We start from the raw sequence: 23,742 nt of genomic DNA, 5'->3' as shown, positions 1-23,742 counted from the left end.
TTTTCACACCCGCCATTTATGGTAAATTTGAAATCAGCTCATCCCGTGCTGTCAATCAAAGGCATAATTCATTGGGTAATTACTATTTAAAAAGGCATTATTCACACGTTGGCAAACACGATAAATTAATACCTGAATAATATGTTCTAAAATGTATTCACTTCATGTTAAAATATCGTCGATTCAATATAAATTGTGTGTACACACGGCATTGGTTAATATTTTAATTAACATACAAAATTAAAAGTATTGAAGATTTACAAATTGCGAAACATTAACAACGAATACGAATGCACATATAATGCTTGTAAAATAAAAACAACAACTCGCAGCAAATGAGTGGATAATAAGAGAATTTAGTAAACAGAGAAAGAAACTAAATGAACGAACGAACGAAATTGTTTGTTATGAGGCTCACAAGGTGAAAGATAAATGTCAGACAATCTCGTATGAAGACATTGGCTTCTGAATTATATCTAAAATACGTCAAGTTAACAAGGGCTTGTCAAAGGGAATTTCTTACCAAATACTAATTATTCGACCTACTATCATGCACATTGGTGTAATGGTAGTTTAGACGGAACAGAGGAAGTCCATTAAATTTGAGATCATCTTGTTAAATGTCAAGGTCATGGGGGTTGGTATCATGAAGTTTATTTCAAAATATCTATTGAACGCTTTACATATGATTCTCTAATTTCTATGTTTGTTACTTGGGAAGAAAGAGAGAAAGATTTTGAAAGTAAAGAGACCATGCATCAAGGCCACGTATGCTTGTAGAATAAATATTGATTTAAAAGAATTTGTGTATACTGCTTTGGAAAAAATATATTTCTATGCTTGATAGTCTTAACAAAGTATGAACCATAAGAGTATTCAAAGTAAGAGATCTCCTCCTACGACATGTACGACGTAGGAGGGAGTTGAGGAGGGGTCAAAATATGAATGAATATGAATGAATATGAATGAATATGAATGAATATGAATGAATATGAATGAATATGAATGAATATGAATGAATATGAATGAATATGAATATGCATGAATGAATATGAATGAATGCATAGGAATGAATGCATATGAATGAATACATATAAATAAATGCCTATGAATGAATGCATATGAATGAATGCATATGAATGAATGCATATGAATGAATGCATATGAGTGAATGCATATGAATGGATGAATATGAATGGATGAATATGAATTTGAATATGGATGAATGAATATGAATGAATGAACATGAATTAATAAATATGAATATAAGCGAATGAATATTAATAAATGAATATGAATGAACGAAAGAATATGAATGAACGAAATAATATAAATGAATGAATATGAATAAATGAATATGAATGAATGAATATGATTGAATGAACATATATAGGATCTGGCACGTGTTGTCATATCATACCATATTTTATTAAACGTGTTCAGGAATTGTGTTTGTAAGCGAGCCTTATGCGAGCTTACTAACGAATTTCCTTAACGAGATCTTTTTTATCACATGCTTTTAAATCAGCAAATTGAATAAATATTTACCTAAACATAATGATATATCCCGAATGTTGTGTACATTTCGTGACCTCATTTCAGCAAAATAACAAATTGCGATTGGTCAATCGAACGAAAACGAAGCCAATGAAAACACTTAAAAAGTACATTACACATGTTAAAGATAAAATATTCGTAATGGTTATATTACATGGGAAACAGGGTATGGCATGTGATACAAATTAATTTATATTAATGCATTAATATTAATGAATGAATATCAATGAATGAATGGCAGAATGGGATAAATGCAAATAAATTAATGAATAGAAATAAATGAATGAATAAGAATGAACGGATATAAATGAATGAATGGGAATAAATGAATAGGAATGAATAAGTTAATTCATGAAGAAAAGAAAGAACGAATAATCGAATGAATAATTGATTGAATGCATGAATAAAGACATTTATTCGAATGAATAAGCGGGTTGACAAACCGACCGACCGTAGCATTGAATTTGTTTCTGAACATTTTATTGATTTTTTTTTAATATAAAAGATGATAATTTACAGTGATAATAAGGTCGTCCTATCAAAGGTCACGGTCACAGGAGTTTGTATCAGGAAATTCGTTTTGGCATTATATTTTGACAACGCTTTGACCTACGAGCATGCATATTATTATAGGAATTTTAATAAATGGCATAATTGATTGGGTAATTACTATTTAAACGGCATAACTCACACGTTGACAAACACGGTAAATAAACATCTATATAACATGTTGTAATATGTATTAACTTCATGTTAAAATATATTAATTTAGTACATCTTCGATTCCATATAAATGGCGTATATACACGGCATTGGTTTCATGACTATACATTTAATAAACATTCAAAATTAAAAGTATATAAGAAGATTTACAAATTGCGAAACAATATCAACGAATATGAATACATGCAAATACATGTATAATGCTTGTACAATAAAAACACCAACTCGCAAATGATAATTGGAGTATTAAGTAAAAAGAGAAAGAAACAAAATGGACGAACGAACGAAATTGTTTGTTATGAGGCTCACAAGGTGAACGATAAATGTCAGATGAGCTCGCATGAAGACATTGGCTTCTGAATTATATCTAAAATACGCCAAGTTAACAAGGGCATGTCAAAGGGAATTTGTTACCGAATACTAATAATTCGACCTACCATAATGCAAATTGGAGAAATGGTCGGTTAGTTGGTACAGAGGACGTCCATAAAGTTTGGGATCATCTTGTTTAAGGTCAAGGTCATGGGGGTTGGTATCATGAAATATAGTTCAAAATATCTATTGAACGCTTTCCATATGATCATCTCATTTATATGTTTGCTACTTTGGAGGAAAGAGAGACGACTATAGATTTTGCATACATGCATGACTATGAATGAATGAATGAACGAATACATGAATGAATGAAAATGAATATGAATTAATGAATATAAATGAATGAATGAATATGAAGGAATGAATATAAGTAAGAATATGAATGCAAAAATATGAATGAATATGAATGGATATGAATAAGTGAATATAAATATATATAAATGAATATAAATGAATATAAATGAATATAAATGAATATAGCTGAATATAAATGAATATAAATGAATATAAATGAATATAAATGAATATAAATGAATATAAATGAATATAAATGAATATAAATTAATATAAATTAATATAACTGGATATCAATGAATATGAATAAATATGAATAAAAATGAATGAATATGAATGAATATACGTGGATATAAATGAATAAATAAATGAATAAATAAATGAATAAATGCATGAAAAATGAATGAATGAAAGAATAAATGAATTCATATGAATTAATATAATAAATATAAAATTAATGAATATGAATAAATGAATATGAATTAATGAATATGAATAAATGAATATGAATTAATGAATATGAATTAATGAATATGAATTAATGAATATGAATTAATGAATATGAATTGTTGAATATGAATTGTTGAATATGAATTGTTGAATATGAATTAATGAATATGAATTAATGAATATGAATTAATGAATATGAATTAATGAATATGAATCAATGAATATGAATTAATGAATATGAATAACTGAATATGAATAACTGAATATGAATTAATGAATATGAATTAATAAATATGATTTAATGAATATGAATTAATGAATATGAATTAATGAATATGAATTAAAGAATATGAATTAATGAATATGAATTAATGAATTAATGTCACGTATGCTTATAGGTTGAAAAAAGTCAATATCACTGTTACTGAAATGAAAAAACTTGTTTCCGCAAAAGAACTAAAGTTTGGATGGAAGATATGTGCTGATATTGTTTGTTTAGGTAGCTAACATGCATACTTATCAAAGATTGCAAGTGATTTAAATACAAGTAAATTCACAAATAAAGCATAGAATAAAACATTTGATATTGTTTGTGTGTGTAGCTAACATACAGACCTTTCTAAGATTGCAAGTGAACAAATTAACAAATAAAGCATATAAAACGTGGCAATGTAATCTTAATTGTTATCTTTTAAAATAGATTTTCACGCCTTTAATAATTTGGTGACTACATTATATTAACTATTGAATTTGATACAAATATTCAGAATTTACATCTTGCTGACAATGCTTAACTCGTGTTATACGATAGTTGTACATGGGTGTACGAAAATATACGAGGCTTTATGGTAACGACGAGTACAGTATAGACCAATTGTTGAAATACGTTTTTTTGAAATATTCACAATATGTGTCGTTTCCATGGTTTCTTACCGACTTTAATGACATATAAATACGAAAATTGTTCTTAATGTTTTTCAGAGACATGAAGCCTTAAATCACTATTATTCGGAGAGTCGAATTCCATTAAAACAACGAATACCCATCGGACCACAATGTAGATGTGTTGGTTTAAAGACCACACATAACTAAGAAGAGCCAGTGGTTAACGGCATAATATGGATGATAGACGTGTGGGTTTTAAGATCACTAAGGAGAGCCAATAATTAACTGCATAATATGGATGATTACAAAGTTACGATACATTCAACACAACAAAGGTAAGCTACTCATTGAATAACAAATAACATTTTATTGCAGCACTTTACATATATAACACAACAATATCACATGCTATAATTAATAAACACCATGCAACATAGTTTTACGGTACATCATATTGTTTGGGTAAATTGCTTGCAGCTGTGACGTCCTGATATTCTGTGCAGCCGATGGATAGCTGGTGGTGTTGACCATCTGTGAATAAGATAGCGATGATGGAAATGGGCTATAACTTGATGACGACAACGCGATATTTTGCTCGAATGCCGGAAGTAGCTGGTTGTTGTTGTGGCTAAACGTTCCTGTCTGCATCCATGGGTAGTTCTGATATCCATATACCTGCTGTGGCGTCACTTGATTGTATGGGAACCCGTATGACGCATATGGTGACATCATAGTGGCCGACGGTGTGTAGGACTGCATTGAGTTGTTTACATTCTCCACTCGCCTGCGCCATCGGGCGCGCTTGTTCTGGAACCAGATCTTGATGTTGGTTTCCTTGACGCCGAAGTCCTTTGCAATGCTATCCATCATCTCCGAGTCAGGGTACGGATTCTCGTGAAAGATTTTCATCAACGTCTTCAATTGCTCTTTCGTGTAATTTGTTCTTGCCAGTTTCTTCTTTTGATCAGGTTTATTATCCGGACTGGCCGCTAGATCGGCATCTGTTTGGGAAGAGTCGGATCCATTTTCGGTTGGAGAAGCAGTGTCGGCAGTGGAAGAAGATGAAATAGGTGATAACGACTCGAACGACGACATGGAGCAGTCGCTCGTATTCGGAGTTCCTCGGTGCTCATTAATGCCTGTTGCTGCGCTCATTTCCGTTTCTACAGCATCTGTGGATTGGCATCTCTCGTGTCTTGCTTGTTTTGATGACGCTGTGTATGCCACGTCATACGGAGAGTATCGCGCTGCTCGTGACCTCTCTCTTACAGTATCACTGACGTCTTTGATTGGCTGCTGGTGTCCATTAAGTATTCGCGTGATGTTATGAGAAATACCAGTTTCAGCAATGAGAGGAGAATCAAAGCTTGGGCGGCTTTCTGACCGCCTTTCACAAATAGGTACATTACTGTTTTGCGACACAGGCGTTTCTGCAGACATCCATGTGTAGGAAAGAAGACTGTCCTGGCTGAAAGCGGCATTTGTCGTCTGCTGAGTCGACTATTAAATGGAAGAAAGAACGTTTATTGAAAAGTACACAACAATTAGATTATTCAATATTTAAAGGGACCTTTTCACGTTTTGGTAAATTGACAAAATTAAAAACAATTGTTTCATATTCGCAAATGTTCGTTTTAGTTATGATATGTGTGAAGAAACAATAATACTGAACATTTACCATGCTCGTTCGTGCCTGGTTGAGGTTACTTTTTTCTTTCTTTAATTTTATTCTTGTGTTTTACTGGAGCTTTTTAGATCCAATGTTTACATTTATCAATATAAAGCATTTTATGACAAACTTCATAAAAAGCCCAAAATCTGTGAAACGGTCCCTTTAAAATATGGTTAACTATGATTATTATGTTTTATTAATACTAGTATTTAACGAAACATTGTATGGTGTTTCGCTCTTAAAAATAAAAAAAAGACACACAACTTTCTATATTGATTATACAAGAGAGTATATATGCATTCTGCCTACATATTTATAATGATTAACTGCTATAATCGCAATGATTATATTTCTATTAACTCACTGATAATAAGTTATTAAACTTACCAGTTCCATTCACTGATTTTTAAGCGATGGCTTCTCTTACTAATGAGCTCAGGATATCTCTTGATAGCTGTTATTGTTCAGTAATCACACGATTATGATAAGCTTGGAGAATTAGGGGCATTATATACGAGCTTGGATCTCAGACATGATGGCATTGTTTGAGTGAACTCGTTCTACGGTTACCAAACTTTTCACACCCGCCATTTATGGTAAATTTGAAATCAGCTCATCCCGTGCTGTCAATCAAAGGCATAATTCATTGGGTAATTACTATTTAAAAAGGCATTATTCACACGTTGGCAAACACGATAAATTAAAACCTGAATAATATGTTCTAAAATGTATTCACTTCATGTTAAAATATCGTCGATTCAATATAAATTGTGTGTACACACGGCATTGGTTTAATGACTTTATATTTTAATTAACATACAAAATTAAAAGTATTGAAGATTTACAAATTGCGAAACATTAACAACGATTACGAATGCACATATTATGCTTGTAAAATAAAAACAACAACTCGCAGCAAATGAGTGGATAATAAGAGAATTTAGTAAAAAGAGAAAGAAACAAAATGAACGAAATTGTTTGTTATGAGGCTCACAAGGTGAAAGATAAATGTCAGACGAGCTCGTATGAAGACATTGGCTTCTGAATTATATCTAAAATACGTCAAGTTAACAAGGGCTTGTCAAAGGGAATTTCTTACCAAATACTAATTATTCGACCTACTATCATGCAAATTGGTGTAATGGTAGTTAAGACGGAACAGAGGAAGTCCATTAAATTTGAGATCATCTTGTTAAATGTCAAGGTCATGGGGGTTGGTATCATGAAGTTTATTTCAAAATATCTATTGAACGCTTTACATATGATTCTCTAATTTCTATGTTTGTTACTTGGGAAGAAAGAGAGAAAGATTTTGAAAGTAAAGAGACCATGCATCAAGGCCACGTATGCTTGTAGAATAAATATTGATTTAAAAGAATTTGTGTATACTGCTTTGGAAAATATATATTTCTATGCTTGATAGTCTTAACAAAGTATGAACCATAAGAGTATTCAAAGTAAGAGATCTCCTCCTACGACATGGACGACGTAGGAGGGAGTTGAGGAGGGGGCATAATATGAATGAATATGAATGAATATAAATGAATATGAATGAATATGAATGAATATTAATGAATATTAATGAATATGAATGAATACGAATGAATATGAATGAATATGAATGAATATGAATGAATATGAATGAATATGAATGAATATGAATGAATATGAATGAATATGAATGAATATGAATGAATATGAATGAATATGAATGAATATGAATGAATATGAATGAATATGAATGAATATGAATATGCATGAATGAATATGAATGAATGCATAGGAATGAATGCATATGAATGAATACATATAAATAAATGCCTATGAATGAATGCATATGAATGAATGCATATGAGTGAATGCATATGAATGGATGAATATGAATGGATGAATATGAATTTGAATATGGATGAATGAATATGAATGAATGAACATGAAATAATAAATATGAATATAAGCGAATGAATATTAATAAATGAATATGAATGAACGAAAGAATATGAATGAACGAAATAATATAAATGAATGAATATGAATAAATGAATATGAATGAATGAATATGATTGAATGAACATATATAGGATCTGGCACGTGTTGTCATATCATACCATATTTTATTAAACGTGTTCAGGAATTGTGTTTGTAAGCGAGCCTTATGCGAGCTTACTAACGAATTTCCTTAACGAGATCTTTTTTATCACATGCTTTTAAATCAGCAAATTGAATAAATATTTACCTAAACATAATGATATATCCCGAATGTTGTGTACATTTCGTGACCTCATTTCAGCAAAATAACAAATTGCGATTGGTCAATCGAACGAAAACGAAGCCAATGAAAACACTTAAAAAGTACATTACACATGTTAAAGAAAAAATATTCGTAATGGTTATATTACATGGGAAACAGGGTATGGCATGTGATACAAATTAATTTATATTAATGCATTAATATTAATGAATGAATATCAATGAATGAATGGCAGAATGGGATAAATGCAAATAAATTAATGAATAGAAATAAATGAATGAATAAGAATGAACGGATATAAATGAATGAATGGGAATAAATGAATAGGAATGAATAAGTTAATTCATGAAGAAAAGAAAGAACGAATAATCGAATGAATAATTGATTGAATGCATGAATAAAGACATTTATTCGAATGAATAAGCGGGTTGACAAACCGACCGACCGTAGCATTGAATTTGTTTCTGAACATTATATTGATTTTTTTTAATATAAAAGATGATAATTTACAGTGATAATAAGGTCGTCCTATCAAAGGTCACGGTCACAGGAGTTTGTATCAGGAAATTCGTTTTGGCACTATATTTTGACAACGCTTTGACCTACGAGCATGCATATTATTATAGGAATTTTAATAAATGGCATAATTGATTGGGTATTCACTATTTAAACGGCATAACTCACACGTTGACACACACGGTAAATAAACATCTATATAACATGTTGTAATATGTATTAACTTCATGTTAAAATATATTAATTTAGTACATCTTCGATTCTATATAAATGGTGTATATACACGGCATTGGTTTCATGACTATACATTTAATAAACATTCAAAATTAAAAGTATATAAGAAGATTTACAAATTGCGAAACAATATCAACGAATATGAATACATGCAAATACATGTATAATGCTTGTTCAATAAAAACACCAACTCGCAAATGATAATTGGAGTATTAAGTAAAAAGAGAAAGAAACAAAATGGACGAACGAACGAAATTGTTTGTTATGAGGCTCACAAGGTGAACGATAAATGTCAGATGAGCTCGCATGAAGACATTGGCTTCTGAATTATATCTAAAATACGCCAAGTTAACAAGGGCATGTCAAAGGGAATTTGTTACCGAATACTAATAATTCGACCTACCATAATGCAAATTGGAGAAATGGTCGGTTAGTTGGTACAGAGGACGTCCATAAAGTTTGGGATCATCTTGTTTAAGGTCAAGGTCATGGGGGTTGGTATCATGAAATATAGTTAAAAATATCTATTGAACGCTTTACATATGATCATCTCATTTATATGTTTGTTACTTTGGAGGAAAGAGAGACGACTATAGATTTTGCATACATGCATGACTATGAATGAATGAATGAACGAATACACGAATGAATGAAAATGAATATGAATTAATGAATATAAATGAATGAATGAATATGAAGGAATGAATATAAGTAAGAATATGAATGCAAAAATATGAATGAATATGAATGGATATGAATAAGTGAATATAAATATATATAAATGAATATAAATGAATATCAATGAATATAGCTGAATATAAATGAATATAAATGAATATAAATGAATATAAATGAATATAAATGAATATAAATGAATATAAATGAATATAAATGAATATAAATGATTATAAATGAATATAAATGAATATAAATGAATATAAATAAATATAAATGAATATAAATGAATATAACTGGATATCAATGAATATGAATAAATATGAATAAAAATGAATGAATATGAATGAATATAAATGGATATAAATGAATAAATAAATGAATAAATGCATGAAAAATGAATGAATAAAAGAATAAATGAAGTAATATGAATTAATATAATGAATATGAATTAATGAATATGAATAAATGAATATGAATTAATGAATATGAATAAATGAATATGAATTAATGAATATGACTTAATGAATATGAATTAATGAATATGAATTAATGAATATGAATTGTTGAATATGAATTAATGAATATGAATTAACGAATATGAATTAATGAATATGAATTAATGAATATGAATTAATGAATATGAATCAATGAATATGAATTAATGAATATGAATAACTGAATATGAATAACTGAATATGAATTAATGAATATGAATTAATAAATATGATTTAATGAATATGAATTAATGAATATGAATTAATGAATATGAATTAAAGAATATGAATTAATGAATATGAATTAATGAATTAATGTTACGTGTGCTTATAGGTTGAAAAAAGTCAATATCACTGTTACTGAAATGAAAAAACTTGTTTCCGCAAAAGAACTAAAGTTTGGATGGAAGATATGTGCTGATATTGTTTGTGTAGGTAGCTAACATGCATACTTATCTAAGATTGCAAGTGATTTAAATACAAGTAAATTCACAAATAAAGCATAGAATAAAACATTTGATATTGTTTGTGTGTGTAGCTAACATACAGACCTATCTAAGATTGCAAGTGAACAAATTAACAAATAAAGCATATAAAACGTGGCAATGTAATCTTAATTGTTATCTTTTAAAATAGATTTTCACGCCTTTAATAATTTGGTGACTACATTATATAAACTATTGAATTTGATACAAATATTCAGAATTTACATCTTGCTGACAATGCTTAACTCGTGTTATACGATAGTTGTACATGGGTGTACGAAAATATACGAGGCTTTATGGTAACGACGAGTACAGTATAGACCAATTGTTGAAATACGTTTTATGAAATATTCACAATATGTGTCGTTTCCATGGTTTCTTACCGACTTTAATGACATATAAATACGAAAATTGTTCGTAATGTTTTTCAGAGACATGAAGCCTTAAATCACTAGTATTCGGAGAGTCGAATTCCATTAAAACAACGAATACCCTCGGACCACAATGTAGATGTGTTGGTTTAAAGACCACACATAACTAAGAAGAGCCAGTGGTTAACGGCATAATATGGATGATAGATGTGTGGGTTTTAAGATCACTAAGGAGAGCCAATAATTAACTGCATAATATGGATGATTACAAAGTTACGATACATTCAACACAACAAAGATAAGCTACTCATTGAATAACAAATAACATTTTATTGCAGCACTGTACATATATAACACAACAATATCACATGCTATAATTAATAAACACCATGCAACATAGTTTTACGGTACATCATATTGTTTGGGTAAATTGCTTGCAGCTGTGACGTCCTGCTATTCTCTGCAGCTGATGGATAGCTGGTGGTGTTGACCATCTGTGAATAAGATAGCGATGATGGAAATGGGCTATAACTTGATGACGACAACGCGATATTTTGCTCGAATGCCGGAAGTAGCTGGTTGTTGTTGTGGCTAAACGTTCCTGTCTGCATCCATGGGTAGTTCTGATATCCACATACCTGCTGTGGCGTCACTTGATTGTATGGGAACCCGTATGACGCATATGGTGACATCATAGTGGCCGACGGTGTGTAGGACTGCATTGAGTTGTTTACATTCTCCACTCGCCTGCGCCATCGGGCGCGCTTGTTCTGGAACCAGATCTTGATGTTGGTTTCCTTGACGCCGAAGTCCTTTGCAATGCTATCCATCATCTCCGAGTCAGGGTACGGATTCTCGTGAAAGATTTTCAGCAACGTCTTCAATTGCTCTTTCGTGTAATTTGTTCTTGTCAGTTTCTTCTTTTGATCAGGTTTATGATCCGGACTGGCCGCTAAATCGGCATCTGTTTGGGAAGAGTCGGATCCATTTTCGGTTGGAGAAGCAGTGTCGGCAGTGGAAGAAGATGAAATAGGTGATAACGACTCGAACGACGACATGGAGCAGTTGCTCGTATTCGGAGTTCCTCGGTGCTCATTAATGCCTGTTGCTGCGCTCATTTCCGTTTCTACAGCATCTGTGGATTGGCATCTCTCGTGACTTGCTTGTTTTGATGACGCTGTGTATGCCACGTCATACGGAGAGTATCGCGCTGCTCGTGACCTCTCTCTTACAGTATCACAGACGTCTTTGATTGGCTGCTGGTGTCCATTAAGTATTCGCGTGATGTTATGAGAAATACCAGTTTCAGCAATGAGAGGAGAATCAAAGCTTGGGCGGCTTTCTGACCGCCTTTCACAAATAGGTACATTACTGTTTTGCGACACAGGCGTTTCTGCAGACATCCATGTGTAGGAAAGAAGACTGTCCAGGCTGAAAGCGGCATTTGTCGTCTGCTGAGTCGACTATTAAATGGAAGAAAGAACGTTTATTGAAAAGTACACAACAATTAGATTATTCAATATTTAAAGGGACCTGTTCACGTTTTGGTAAATTGACAAAATTAAAAACAATTGTTTCATATTCGCAAATGTTCGTTTAAGTTATGATATGTGTGAAGAAACAATAATACTGAACATTTACCATGCTCGTTCGTGCCTGGTTGAGGTTACATTTTTCTTTGTTTAATTGTATTCTTGTGTTTTACTGGAGCTTTTTAGATCCAATGTTTACATTTATCAATATAAAGCATTTTATGGCAAACTTCATAAAAAGCCCAAAATCCGTGAAAAGGTCCCTTTAAAATATGGTTAACTATGATTATTATGTTTTATTAATACTAGTATTTAACGAAACATTGTATGGTGTTTCGGTCTTAAAAATAAAAAAAGACACACAACTTTCTATATTGATTATACAAGCGAGTATATATGCATTTTGCCTACATATTTATAATGATTAACTGCTATAATCGCAATGATTATATATCTATTAACTCACTGATAAAAAGTAATTAAACTTACCAGTTTCATCACTGATTTTTAAGCGATGGCTTCTCTTACTAATGAGCTCAGGATATCTCTTGATAGCTGTTATTGTTCAGTAATCACACGATTATGATTAGCTTGGAGAATTAGGGGCATTATATACGAGCTTGGATCTCAGACATGATGGCATTGTTTGAGTGAACTCGTTCTACGGTTACCAAACTTGTCACACCCGCCATTTATGGTAAATTTGAAATCAGCTCTTCCCGTGCTGTCAATCAAAGGCATAATTCATTGGGTAATTACTATTTAAAAAGGCATTATTCACACGTTGGCAAACACGATAAATTAATACCTGAATAATATGTTCTAAAATGTATTCACTTCATGTTAAAATATCTTCGATTCAATATAAATTGTGTGTACACACGGCATTGGTTTAATGACTTTATATTTTAATTAACATACAAAATTAAAAGTATTGAAGATTTACAAATTGCGAAACAATAACAACGAATACGAATGCACATATAATGCTTGTAAAATAAAAACAACAACTCGCAGCAAATGAGTGGATAATAAGAGAATTTAGTAAAAAGAGAAAGAAACAAAATGAACGAACGAACGAAATTGTTTGTTATGAGGCTCACAAGGTGAAAGATAAATGTCAGACGAGCTCGTATGAAGACATTGGCTTATGAATTATATCTAAAATACGTCAAGTTAACAAGGGCTTGTCAAAGGGAATTTCTTACCGCATACTGATTATTCGACCTACTATCATGCAAATTGGAGCAATGGTAGTTTAGACGGAACAGAGGAAGTCCATTAAATTTGAGATCATCTTGTTAAATGTCAAGGTCATGGGGGTTGGTATCATGAAGTTTATTTCAAAATATCTGAACGCTTTACATATGATTATCTAATTTCTATGTTTGTTACTTGGGAGGAAAGAGAGAAAGATTATGAAAGTAAAGAGACCATGCATCAAGGCCACGTATGCTTGTAGAATAAATATTGATTTAATAGATTTTGTGTATACTGCTTTGGAATAAATATATTTCTATGCTTGATAGTCTGAACAAAATATGAACCATAAGAGTATTCAAAGTAAGAGATCTCCTCCTACGACATGGACGACGTAGGAGGGAGTTGGGGAGGGGTCAAAATATGAATGAATATGAATGAATATGAATGAATATGAATGAATATGAATGAATATGAATGAATATGAATGAATATGAATGAATATGAATGAATATGAATGAATATGAATGAATATGAATGAATATGAATGAATATGAATGAATATGAATGAATATGAATGAATATGAATGAATATGAATGAATATGAATGAATATGAATGAATATGAATGAATGCATATGAATGAATACATATAAATGAATGCCTATGAATGAATGCATATGAATGAATGCATATGAGTGAATGCATTTGAATGGATGAATATGAATGGATGAATATGAATTTGAATATGGATGAATGAATATGAATGAATGAACATGAATTAATAAATATGAATATAAGCGAATGAATATTAATAAATGAATATGAATGAACGAAAGAATATGAATGAACGAAAGAATATGAATGAACGAAATAATATAAATGAATGAATATGAATAAATGAATATGAATGAATGAATATGATTGAATGAACATATATAGGATCTGGCACGTGTTTTCATATCATACCATATTTTATTAAACGTGTTCAGGAATTGTGTTTGTAGGCGAGCCTTATGCGAGCTTACTAACGAATTTCCTTAACGAGATCTTTTTTATCACATGCTTTTAAATCAGCAAATTGAATAAATATTTACCTAAACATAATGATATATCCCGAATGTTGTGTACATTTCGTGACCTCATTTCAGCAAAATAACAAATTGCGATTGGTCAATCGAACGAAAACGAAGCCAATGAAAACACTTAAAAAGTACATTACACATGTTAAAGATAAAATATTCGTAATGGTTATATTACATGGGAAACAGGGTATGGCATGTGATACAAATTAATTTATATTAATGCATTAATATTAATGAATGAATATCAATGAATGAATGGCAGAATGGGATAAATGCAAATAAATTAATGAATAGAAATAAATGAATGAATAAGAATGAACGGATATAAATGAATGAATGGGAATAAATGAATAGGAATGAATAAGTTAATTCATGAAGAAAAGAAAGAACGAATAATCGAATGAATAATTGATTGAATGCATGAATAAAGACATTTATTCGAATGAATAAGCGGGTTGACAAACCGACCGACCGTAGCATTGAATTTGTTTCTGAACATTTTATTGATTTTTTTTAATATAAAAGATGATAATTTACAGTGATAATAAGGTCGTCCTATCAAAGGTCACGGTCACAGGAGTTTGTATCAGGAAATTCGTTTTGGCACTATATTTTGACAACGCTTTGACCTACGAGCATGCATATTATTATAGGAATTTTAATAAATGGCATAATTGATTGGGTATTCACTATTTAAACGGCATAACTCACACGTTGACACACACGGTAAATAAACATCTATATAACATGTTGTAATATGTATTAACTTCATGTTAAAATATATTAATTTAGTACATCTTCGATTCTATATAAATGGTGTATATACACGGCATTGGTTTCATGACTATACATTTAATAAACATTCAAAATTAAAAGTATATAAGAAGATTTACAAATTGCGAAACAATATCAACGAATATGAATACATGCAAATACATGTATAATGCTTGTTCAATAAAAACACCAACTCGCAAATGATAATTGGAGTATTAAGTAAAAAGAGAAAGAAACAAAATGGACGAACGAACGAAATTGTTTGTTATGAGGCTCACAAGGTGAACGATAAATGTCAGATGAGCTCGCATGAAGACATTGGCTTCTGAATTATATCTAAAATACGCCAAGTTAACAAGGGCATGTCAAAGGGAATTTGTTACCGAATACTAATAATTCGACCTACCATAATGCAAATTGGAGAAATGGTCGGTTAGTTGGTACAGAGGACGTCCATAAAGTTTGGGATCATCTTGTTTAAGGTCAAGGTCATGGGGGTTGGTATCATGAAATATAGTTAAAAATATCTATTGAACGCTTTACATATGATCATCTCATTTATATGTTTGTTACTTTGGAGGAAAGAGAGACGACTATAGATTTTGCATACATGCATGACTATGAATGAATGAATGAACGAATACACGAATGAATGAAAATGAATATGAATTAATGAATATAAATGAATGAATTAATATGAAGGAATGAATATAAGTAAGAATATGAATGCAAAAATATGAATGAATATGAATGGATATGAATAAGTGAATATAAATATATATAAAAAAATATAAATGAATATCAATGAATATAGCTGAATATAAATGAATATAAATGAATATAAATGAATATAAATGAATATAAATGAATATAAATGAATATAAATGAATATAAATGAATATAAATGAATATAAATGAATATAAATGAATATAACTGGATATCAATGAATATGAATAAATATGAATAAAAATGAATGAATATGAATGAATATAAATGAATAAATAAATGAATAAATGCATGAAAAATGAATGAATAAAAGAATAAATGAAGTAATATGAATTAATATAATGAATATGAATTAATGAATATGAATAAATGAATATGAATTAATGAATATGAATAAATGAATATGAATTAATGAATATGACTTAATGAATATGAATAATGAATATGAATTAATGAATATGAATTGTTGAATATGAATAAATGAATATGAATTAACGAATATGAATTAATGAATATGAATTAATGAATATGAATTAATGAATATGAATCAATGAATATGAATTAATGAATATGAATAAGTGAATATGAATAACTGAATATGAATTAATGAATATGAATTAATAAATATGATTTAATGAATATGAATTAATGAATATGAATTAATGAATATGAATTAAAGAATATGAATTAATGAATATGAATTAATGAATTAATGTCACGTATGCTTATAGGTTGAAAAAAGTCAATATCACTGTTACTGAAATGAAAAAACTTGTTTCCGCAAAAGAACTAAAGTTTGGATGGAAGATATGTGCTGATATTGTTTGTGTAGGTAGCTAACATGCATACTTATCTAAGATTGCAAGTGATTTAAATACAAGTAAATTCACAAATAAAGCATAGAATAAAACATTTGATATTGTTTGTGTGTGTAGCTAACATACAGACCTATCTAAGATTGCAAGTGAACAAATTAACAAATAAAGCATATAAAACGTGGCAATGTAATCTTAATTGTTATCTTTTAAAATAGATTTTCACGTCTTTAATAATTTGGTGACTACATTATATTAACTATTGAATTTGATACAAATATTCAGAATTTACATCTTGCTGACAATGCTTAACTCGTGTTATACGATAGTTGTACATGGGTGTACGAAAATATACGAGGCTTTATGGTAACGACGAGTACAGTATAGACCAATTGTTGAAATACGTTTTTTGAAATATTCACAATATGTGTCGTTTCCATGGTTTCTTACCGACTTTAATGACATATAAATACGAAAATTGTTCTTAATGTTTTTCAGAGACATGAAGCCTTAAATCACTAGTATTCGGAGAGTCGAATTCCATTAAAACAACGAATACCCTCGGACCACAATGTAGATGTGTTGGTTTAAAGACCACACATAACTAAGAAGAGCCAGTGGTTAACGGCATAAAATGGATGATAGATGTGTGGGTTTTAAGATCACTAAGGAGAGCCAATAATTAACTGCATAATATGGATGATTACAAAGTTACGATACATTCAACACAACAAAGATAAGCTACTCATTGAATAACAAATAACATTTTATTGCAGCACTTTACATATATAACACAACAATATCACATGCTATAATTAATAAACACCATGCAACATAGTTTTACGGTACATCATATTGTTTGGGTAAATTGCTTGCAGCTGTGACGTCCTGCTATTCTCTGCAGCTGATGGATAGCTGGTGGTGTTGACCATCTGTGAATAAGATAGCGATGATGGAAATGGGCTATAACTTGATGACGACAACGCGATATTTTGCTCGAATGCCGGAAGTAGCTGGTTGTTGTTGTGGCTAAACGTTCCTGTCTGCATCCATGGGTAGTTCTGATATCCACATACCTGCTGTGGCGTCACTTGATTGTATGGGAACCCGTATGACGCATATGGTGACATCATAGTGGCCGACGGTGTGTAGGACTGCATTGAGCTGTTTACATTCTCCACTCGCCTGCGCCATCGGGCGCGCTTGTTCTGGAACCAGATCTTGATGTTGGTTTCCTTGACGCCGAAGTCCTTTGCAATGCTATCCATCATCTCCGAGTCAGGGTACGGATTTTCGTGAAAGATTTTCAGCAACGTCTTCAATTGCTCTTTCGTGTAATTTGTTCTTGTCAGTTTCTTCTTTTGATCAGGTTTATGATCCGGACTGGCCGCTAAATCGGCATCTGTTTGGGAAGAGTCGGATCCATTTTCGGTTGGAGAAGCAGTGTCGGCAGTGGAAGAAGATGAAATAGGTGATAACGACTCGAACGACGACATGGAGCAGTTGCTCGTATTCGGAGTTCCTCGGTGCTCATTAATGCCTGTTGCTGCGCTCATTTCCGTTTCTACAGCATCTGTGGATTGGCATCTCTCGTGACTTGCTTGTTTTGATGACGCTGTGTATGCCACGTCATACGGAGAGTATCGCGCTGCTCGTGACCTCTCTCTTACAGTATCACTGACGTCTTTGATTGGCTGCTGGTGTCCATTAAGTATTCGCGTGATGTTATGAGAAATACCAGTTTCAGCAATGAGAGGAGAATCAAAGCTTGGGCGGCTTTCTGACCGCCTTTCACAAATAGGTACATTACTGTTTTGCGACACAGGCGTTTCTGCAGACATCCATGTGTAGGAAAGAAGACTGTCCAGGCTGAAAGCGGCATTTGTCGTCTGCTGAGTCGACTATTAAATGGAAGAAAGAACGTTTATTGAAAAGTACACAACAATTAGATTATTCAATATTTAAAGGGACCTGTTCACGTTTTGGTAAATTGACAAAATTAAAAACAATTGTTTCATATTCGCAAATGTTCGTTTTAGTTATGATATGTGTGAAGAAACAATAATACTGAACATTTACCATGCTCGTTCGTGCCTGGTTGAGGTTACATTTTTCTTTGTTTAATTTTATTCTTGTGTTTTACTGGAGCTTTTTAGATCCAATGTTTACATTTATCAATATAAAGCATTTTATGGCAAACTTCATAAAAAGCCCAAAATCCGTGAAAAGGTCCCTTTAAAATATGGTTAACTATGATTATTATGTTTTATTAATACTAGTATTTAACGAAACATTGTATGGTGTTTCGGTCTTAAAAATAAAAAAAGACACACAACTTTCTATATTGATTATACAAGAGAGTATATATGCATTTTGCCTACATATTTATAATGATTAACTGCTATAATCGCAATGATTATATCTCTATTAACTCACTGATAATAAGTAATTAAACTTACCAGTTTCATCACTGATTTTTAAGCGATGGCTTCTCTTACTAATGAGCTCAGGATATCTCTTGATAGCTGTTATTGTTCAGTAATCACACGATTATGATTAGCTTGGAGAATTAGGGGCATTATATACGAGCTTGGATCTCAGACATGATGGCATTGTTTGAGTGAACTCGTTCTACGGTTACCAAACTTGTCACACCCGCCATTTATGGTAAATTTGAAATCAGCTCTTCCCGTGCTGTCAATCAAAGGCATAATTCATTGGGTAATTACTATTTAAAAAGGCATTATTCACACGTTGGCAAACACGATAAATTAATACCTGAATAATATGTTCTAAAATGTATTCACTTCATGTTAAAATATCTTCGATTCTATATAAATTGTGTGTACACACGGCATTGGTTTAATGACTTTATATTTTAATTAACATACAAAATTAAAAGTATTGAAGATTTACAAATTGCGAAACAATAACAACGAATACGAATGCACATATAATGCTTGTAAAATAAAAACAACAACTCGCAGCAAATGAGTGGATAATAAGAGAATTTAGTAAAAAGAGAAAGAAACAAAATGAACGAACGAACGAAATTGTTTGTTATGAGGCTCACAAGGTGAAAGATAAATGTCAGACGAGCTCGTATGAAGACATTGGCTTCTGAATTATATCTAAAATACGTCAAGTTAACAAGGGCTTGTCAAAGGGAATTTCTTACCGCATACTGATTATTCGACCTACTATCATGCAAATTGGAGTAATGGTAGTTTAGACGGAACAGAGGAAGTCCATTAAATTTGAGATCATCTTGTTAAATGTCAAGGTCATGGGGGTTGGTATCATGAAGTTTATTTCAAAATATCTGAACGCTTTACATATGATTATCTAATTTCTATGTTTGTTACTTGGGAGGAAAGAGAGAAAGATTATGAAAGTAAAGAGACCATGCATCAAGGCCACGTATGCTTGTAGAAATAAATATTGATTTAATAGATTTTGTGTATACTGCTTTGGAATAAATATATTTTCTATGCTTGATAGTCTGAACAAAGTATGAACCATAAGAGTATTCAAGTAAGAGATCTCCTCCTACGACTGGACGACGTAGGAGGGAGTTGGGGAGGGGTCAAAATATGAATGAATATGAATGAATATGAATGAATATGAATGAATATGAATGAATATGAATAATATGAATGAATAGAATGAATATGAATGAATATGAATGAATATGAATGAATATGAATGATATGAATGATATGAATGGAATATGAATGAAATATGAATGAATATGAATGAATATGAATGATATGAATGAATATTGAATGGATATGAATGAATATGAATGGATATAGAATGAATATGAATGAATATGTGAATATGAATGAATATGAATGAATATGAATGAATCTGAATGATATGACTGAATATGAATGAATATGAATGAATATGAATGAATATGAATGAATATGAATGAATGCATATGAATGAATACATATAAATGAATGCCTATAAATGAATGCATATGAATGAATGCATATGAGTGAATGCATTTGAATGGATGAATATGAATGGATGAATATGAATTTGAATATGAATGAATGAATATGAATGAATGAACATGAATTAATAAATATGAATATAAGCGAATGAATATTAATAAATGAATATGAATGAACGAAAGAATATGAATGAACGAAAGAATATGAATGAACGAAATAATATAAATGAATGAATATGAATAAATGAATATGAATGAATGAATATGATTGAATGAACATATATAGGATCTGGCACGTGTTTTCATATCATACCATATTTTATTAAACGTGTTCAGGAATTGTGTTTGTAAGCGAGCCTTATGCGAGCTTACTAACGAATTTCCTTCACGAGATCTTTTTTATCACATGCTTTTAAATCAGCAAATTGAATAAATATTTACCTAAACATAATGATATATCCCGAATGTTGTGTACATTTCGTGACCTCATTTCAGCAAAATAACAAATTGCGATTGGTCAATCGAACGAAAACGAAGCCAATGAAAACACTTAAAAAGTACATTACACATGTTTAAGATAAAATATTCGTAATGGTTATATTACATGGGAAACAGGGTATGGCATGTGATACAAATTAATTTATATTAATGCATTAATATTAATGAATGAATATCAATAAATGAATGGCAGAATGGGATAAATGCAAATAAATTAATGAATAGAAATAAATGAATGAATAAGAATGAACGGATATAAATGAATGGATGGGAATAAATGAATAGGAATGAATAAGTTAATTCATGAAGAAAAGAAAGAACGAATAATCGAATGAATAATTGATTGAATGCATGAATAAAGACATTAATTGGAATGAATAAGCGGGGTGACAAACCGACCGACCGTAGCATTGAATTTGTTTCTGAACATTTTATTGATTTTTTTTTTAATATAAAAGATGATAATTGACAGTGATAATAAGGTCGTCCTATCAAAGGTCACGGTCACAGGAGTTTGTATCAGGAAATTCGTTTTGGCACTATATTTTGATAACGCTTTGACCTGCGAGCATGCATATTATTATAGGAATTTTAATAAATGGCTTAATTGATTGGGTATTAACTATTTAAACGGCATAACTCACACGTTGACACACACGGTAAATAAACATCTATATAACATGTTGTAATATGTATTAACTTCATGTTAAAATATATTAATCTAATATATGATAACTCCCCATCGACCCTGACCTGGATTTTACGGCCCTCTAGGAATGCTCTGAGGTAGTGGAAACAGTATCCAGTGATTCCATAGTCAGCTAGCTTTTTTAGTATGCCGAAGGTCCATGTTAAATCAAAGGCAGCCTGAAGGTCCAAAAAAATTGCTAATACTGATTGCCCTTGATTTTTTGCAGAAAGAATATCATGTTGTAATCTAGCTAGCTGATCAAGAGTAGATCGCCCCTTCCTAAAGCCAGACTGGAAGGGGTTTAGTATGTTATTTGATTCCAATAAGTGTTCTAATCTATTTTTGACCATTATTTCTAGTAATTTACCTGCATGTGATGTTAGACTTATTGGTCGATATGAGTTTGGATCATTTTTGTCTTTACCAGGTTTAGGAATTGGAATCACTGTGGCCTGCTTCCACTCGGGTGGTATCCTGCCTGTCCTATACACCTGATTGAATAGGTTAAGCCAGATTTTTAGAGTTATGGCTGGCATATTTTTAAACATTAAATATGCTATTTTGTCAGGCCCCGTGGCGGTGTTGCTCCTGCTGTTAATGGCACTTAATAATTCTGTAATAGTGAAAGGTAAATTAGTAATCTTAATTGTTATCTTTTAAAATAGATTTTCACGTCTTTAATAATTTGGTGACTACATTATATTAACTATTGAATTTGATACAAATATTCAGAATTTACATCTTGCTGACAATGCTTAACTCGTGTTATACGATAGTTGTACATGGGTGTACGAAAATATACGAGGCTTTATGGTAACGACGAGTACAGTATAGACCAATTGTTGAAATACGTTTTTTGAAATATTCACAATATGTGTCGTTTCCATGGTTTCTTACCGACTTTAATGACATATAAATACGAAAATTGTTCGTAATGTTTTTCAGAGACATGAAGCCTTAAATCACTAGTATTCGGAGAGTCGAATTCCATTAAAACAACGAATACCCTCGGACCACAATGTAGATGTGTTGGTTTAAAGACCACACATAACTAAGAAGAGCCAGTGGTTAACGGCATAAAATGGATGATAGATGTGTGGGTTTTAAGATCACTAAGGAGAGCCAATAATTAACTGCATAATATGGATGATTACAAAGTTACGATACATTCAACACAACAAAGATAAGCTACTCATTGAATAACAAATAACATTTTATTGCAGCACTTTACATATATAACACAACAATATCACATGCTATAATTAATAAACACCATGCAACATAGTTTTACGGTACATCATATTGTTTGGGTAAATTGCTTGCAGCTGTGACGTCCTGCTATTCTCTGCAGCTGATGGATAGCTGGTGGTGTTGACCATCTGTGAATAAGATAGCGATGATGGAAATGGGCTATAACTTGATGACGACAACGCGATATTTTGCTCGAATGCCGGAAGTAGCTGGTTGTTGTTGTG

General features: G+C 31.2%; 1 protein-coding gene across 9 annotated transcripts in view; it reads right to left on the bottom strand.

Annotated features, from left to right (window-relative positions):
- The window catches only part of LOC127843823 (pituitary homeobox 1-like), a 41,653-nt gene that overhangs the window by 1,721 nt on the left and 16,190 nt on the right, over positions 1–23,742 (bottom strand). For 3 of the 9 annotated variants that reach the window (XM_052373671.1, XM_052373668.1, XM_052373667.1), the window contains exons 2-3: positions 18,487–19,018; positions 4,661–5,252 (exon numbers count right to left, since the gene is read on the bottom strand). The exons of 5 other annotated variants lie outside the window; for them this stretch is intronic. In XM_052373671.1, coding sequence (XP_052229631.1) covers positions 4,699–5,252; positions 18,487–19,018 — 1,086 coding nt within the window. In that variant the 3' untranslated portion in view covers positions 4,661–4,698. Of the gene's footprint in view, positions 1–4,660; positions 5,253–18,486; positions 19,019–23,742 lie in introns of those variants that run through there. One more of the 9 variants, XM_052373669.1, reaches the window with a different exon arrangement.

Source organism: Dreissena polymorpha, chromosome 9 (assembly GCF_020536995.1).
Source record: "Dreissena polymorpha isolate Duluth1 chromosome 9, UMN_Dpol_1.0, whole genome shotgun sequence".
Classification (NCBI taxonomy): Eukaryota; Metazoa; Mollusca; class Bivalvia; order Myida; family Dreissenidae; genus Dreissena; species Dreissena polymorpha.
The sequence above is the reverse complement of the archived record's forward strand: the minus strand, read 5'-3'. Positions and strand labels throughout refer to the sequence as shown.